The 4,600-nt window shown below is 27.0% G+C and overlaps 1 protein-coding gene across 1 annotated transcript; it reads right to left on the bottom strand.

Moving 5' to 3' along the window:
• Positions 1-6: 6 nt before the first annotated feature.
• Positions 7-2,924, bottom strand: LOC126909454 (synaptic vesicle membrane protein VAT-1 homolog). The gene is made up of 7 exons (XM_050691876.1): positions 2,478-2,924; positions 2,058-2,246; positions 1,422-1,632; positions 1,080-1,334; positions 806-1,016; positions 737-770; positions 7-576 (listed from the first exon to the last, which is right to left on the bottom strand). Exons 1-7 carry the CDS (start codon positions 2,550-2,552, stop codon positions 508-510), a joined length of 1,044 nt encoding a protein of 347 aa, XP_050547833.1. The 5' UTR covers positions 2,553-2,924; the 3' UTR covers positions 7-507.
• Between the last annotated feature and the right edge of the window lie 1,676 nt (positions 2,925-4,600).

Genomic DNA, 4,600 nt, shown 5'->3' with positions numbered 1-4,600 from the left:
TGTTGATATTATTAAACAACACACTGGGTACAGTAATATTATTTAAGATAACAGTTTAATGTATTTTTACTTATGTTAGTATAGTACAAGGTCAAAGGGACACATTCCTTTTACGATTATGTTGTTTTACTCAATGCAGCCTATTGTATACATGTTTACAGTTTAGTCGTAGTTTCACCGTCTATCGAGTAAAGTGACCCGTTGCCGTTGTACATCTCTTATATTATATGTTTTAACATTTTATATTAAATACTATTATATTACGAATAATTTCTAAATCTTTTAAACACATAACCTATTCCATTCAACAATAATTTACAGCAATAAGACTTAAATAAATAAATTTACCAAAAAAACAATTTTATAAACCCTTTTTTATGTGATTTATTATCTAAAATAATTGCTTTTTTTTTATCAATGGTGAGCGTTTACCCTCATTACCACTGTTTACGTCACTGAATAATTTTATCTAACTTAATCTAAATTCAATAAAAAACAGATTAAAGTTTACTTTAAAGCTAAAATAACTTTGCCAAAATTTTTTCTTTCAGATAAAAGTTTCTGAGCTTCAATTACCTAGAACATAAAATATGAGTTAACTTTTAATTTCACTCTATATTGTGAAGTTCATTAAGAAATCAAAAGCCAAATATTTAACTATTTAAATAATATTAATAGCTTCAAAAGTAAAATTTACTAGTTAATATAATACAATTTTTCTTTAATTTTTACTAACATTTTCAAAATTAACCGTTTCAAAAATAATGGGCNATTTTCAAAATTAACAGTTTCAAAAATAATGGGCTTTATATAACCCATTTTCAACATTTTGAATAATTTTGTCATTATACTATTTATTTTTTGAGGATCTGAATCAAATATTAATCCTAAATGAACTCCTGATATACTTATGTTTAATTCAATTACACTACGAGGGTGAATATTTTTTGTCTGCCAATTAGTATAAAGTGTTTTAATTATATTTAATGTATCTCCATGGATAAAAGTACTTCCGCCTAAAAATTTTGAAATTCACAATAAAACACATTAAAATTAAGGTAAATTTGTTATTAAATTACCTATAAGAACTAAACGACCACAAGTTTTCAACAAATTTTTACTAATTTCTATGTTTGCACCACCTATACTGTCAATTATAACGTCAAAACCATTTTTAGTAATTTCTTTTGCTTGGTTAACATAGTTCTCATGAGACAATGTATAATGTACACCATTTTCTTTTAACTTGTTGTGTTTAAATTCTGATGCAGTTCCAACAATAGTTACATTATTTACTGTTTTCGCTAATTGAGTAGCTGCACATCCAACACCACCTAAATATAAATAAATATATATATATATACCTCCATATTTAAGAAACCTATTTCATAAATATGATAAATTTTATTTAGAAATATTACCAGCAGCTGAGTGAATGAGGATTGTGTCTCCAGATTGTAAATTACCCATAGTAAAAACACTTATATAAGCAGTCAAGTAATTAGCAGGTAATGACACAGCATCTTGACTACTAATATCAGATGGAATTAAATAGCAATTTATAGCAGGTACTATTACTTTTTCCCTAAAAAGACCACCTGTCCAAACATAACATAACACTCGGTCACCAAGCTAGAAAGAAATTTTAAAATAAGAATAATTACTGATTAGATTAGTATTTCATGATATATTTATCACATTTCAAAGTTATGGTATTTTATTACTATATACTTTCAAATTCANTACCCATAGTAAAAACACTTATATAAGCAGTCAAGTAATTAGCAGGTAATGACACAGCATCTTGACTACTAATATCAGATGGAATTAAATAGCAATTTATAGCAGGTACTATTACTTTTTCCCTAAAAAGACCACCTGTCCAAACATAACATAACACTCGGTCACCAAGCTAGAAAGAAATTTTAAAATAAGAATAATTACTGATTAGTTTAGTATTACATGATATATTTATCACATTTCAAAGTTATGGTATTTTATTGCCATATACTGTCAAATTCNTTTTATTACTATATACTTTCAAATTCAATTATTACTTGAAAATTCTTCACATTTTTGCCAATATTATCTATTGTACCAACACATTCACATCCAAGTATACGAGGTGTAGTTAATTCTCTTAGAAAGCCTTGTCTTACTAAAATGTCACAAAAATTAACTCCACAAAATTCTACTGATACACATATATCATCATGTCCCAAATTATTTAACGGCATATTTTTTATCTATATTAAAAATTCAAAAATGTTAAAAAATTTTTTTATATATATATTGATAAATAGGTTTAACTATTCTAATTTATGTCTTTCATAACAGATATTTTTAAACTATTTTTTTTTGAATCAATGAAAAAATTAATACTAAGAAAAATAATGGGTACTTGTGTCCTTTTTCAAAAAAATGTAATTATAATAATTATAAAATAAGAGTTTATAAAAATTAAAAACCAAACTTACATTAATTTTGTCATAACTACCATACTCTTCCAGTACTATTGATTTTACCGTTTTATTTTGTTCAAAATAATTCATTCTTTAAATCAGAAAATAATAATTTATCCACAAATGTTTAATAACTTTTTATTTTAGCTCGTTCATTCTTTTTTACTGTTACTATTTTAAAAAAGCAGTTTGTATGTAGTGCAACAAGTTTTGAGAGTATATGAGAATTGATCCTAAGAAAGAGGAGCACAATGACTGACCTCAACGCAATGTCGTTAACTTTTTGCCTCAAAACTCGTTCACTTAATATGTAGTTAATTGAATGGACGGTTTAAAAATTCTGTTTTGCGTTCTTGGAATCGTTCCCACTGCCAATCTCAAGTAGTGTTTTTATTTTTTCACACATAATTTTATAATTAAAAAGAATAATTTTACTGTGTTATAAATAAAAACGGTAGCACAGTGGGGTCGAGGCACAGTGTGGACGAGGCATAGATGGGATAAGTATAGATGATATCTGACAGTGATTAAAATCACTATCATAAGAAACGCTTCGATGCAAATCTGTAGATAGTGTTTCATTTAGAGAAATTGGTAGATTATTTCAAAAGCAACATAAACTCTTATTTCTTTAATTATATCCTGATTAGTAGTTCTTTGATTTTAAAATATAATATATGAATAAATACTAATTGTAGTTTTTAAATTTAGTATGAAATTGTGAGGCCATCTATGATGTATAGTTCATAGTGTTGGGCGGTTGATAAGAAAGTAGAGCAGAGAATAAGTGTAGCAGAGATGAGAATGCTTAGTTGGATGAGTGGAGTGAATAGAGAAAATAGGATANTTGATAAGAAAGTAGAGCAGAGAATAAGTGTAGCAGAGATGAGAATGCTTAGTTGGATGAGTGGAGTGACTAGAGAAGATAGGATAAGGAACGAGCATATAAGAGGAAGTATAGGTGTTGCGTCAATCGTGGATAAGATGACAGAAAATAGACTTAGATTGTTTAGTTATGTTATGAGGAGAGAAGAATGGGAAGCTGTAAGAACAGTTATAGAAATGAATTTTAAAGCAAGAAGAGGTAGAGGAAGACCAAAAAAGAAATGGAGGGATGTTATTGAATGCGACATGAGGACAGCTGATGAGAGCGTAGAAGATGTGGGTGATCGTGTCAAGTGGAAGCTTAGGATAAGGGTGGCCGACTCCCAGTAGTTGGGATTAAGGCAAAGAAAAAGAAAAATNGCCGACCCCAAGTAGTTGGGATTAAGGCAAAGAAAAAGAAAAAGATTACCAGAAATTCCGGTGGCAATTGACATAATATGATTGTTGTTTGGGAATGTACAATTTAGCGTTTAGTTGGGTTTAAATAATATAGCGTCAAATCAATTACCTACTCTATCGCTTGTATATTAATATACACTACACTTTAATGATACAATAAATAAATAAACTCACACATACACACATTAGCTTTTTAACATTGTGTCTAATGTAAGTATAACATGATAAAAAGTAACCGTAAAATGAAAAAAAGGGAATATAAATTTTAGTACTCATATTAAATGTAATGTAACTCCAAAAATAATTTTTTTGTTTATCATTGTCTTTTAGACAACTTTTGTACGAAACTTTTTTTTGTAAGTTAAATATTTTTTGAGAAAATTAAAAAAGCTCATATTTTTGAACTTTTGCGAGGCTGTAAAAAAAAGCTCAATTTCAATCAATGAAGACTATTAGTATGTCATTATACATATTTTAATTCAACTATTAATAAAACAAAATTTGGTTGGGAATTTTTTAAGAAATTTTTCCTTTGTTGACAGGCCTAGAAGTCAATTTTAAACTTGTAATTGAGCTAAAAGTTATGGTAATATATTCAATTTTTTTTTGCTATAAACTTTCATAAATCTTTATCAAAAATTTTTCATCAATTTTATAGAACCAAAAAAATAGGTTAAAAATGAAAATTTGGACTGATTATTGTTAACATATTAAAAATCAAATGAGTAATAATTTGAAAACAATTTTTTTTCTTTTAATTATTTTTTATATGGAATTAGTAATAATATAAAAAAATAGAACTGATAGATGAAGTCTAATTGCAGATTTGAAAACAACGCGAAACTTTGATTTAG

This window comes from Daktulosphaira vitifoliae, unplaced genomic scaffold (assembly GCF_025091365.1).
Source record: "Daktulosphaira vitifoliae isolate Bord-2020 unplaced genomic scaffold, ASM2509136v1 Scaffold_401, whole genome shotgun sequence".
Classification (NCBI taxonomy): Eukaryota; Metazoa; Arthropoda; class Insecta; order Hemiptera; family Phylloxeridae; genus Daktulosphaira; species Daktulosphaira vitifoliae.
This window is presented reverse-complemented; position numbering and strand designations above follow the sequence as displayed.

Excerpts from the sequence above, each read along its gene's own strand:
- LOC126909454 (XM_050691876.1), bottom strand. The coding sequence starts at position 2,552 with ATGAATTATTTTGAACAAAATAAAACGGTAAAATCAATAGTACTGGAA. Across the intron at positions 2,247-2,477 it reads GTAGTTATGACAAAATTAAT|ATAAAAAATATGCCGTTAAA; the intron begins GTAAGTTTGGTT and ends TTTTTAATATAG. Across the intron at positions 577-736 it reads AAACGGTTAATTTTGAAAAT|GTAATTGAAGCTCAGAAACT; the intron begins GTTAGTAAAAAT and ends TTTATGTTCTAG.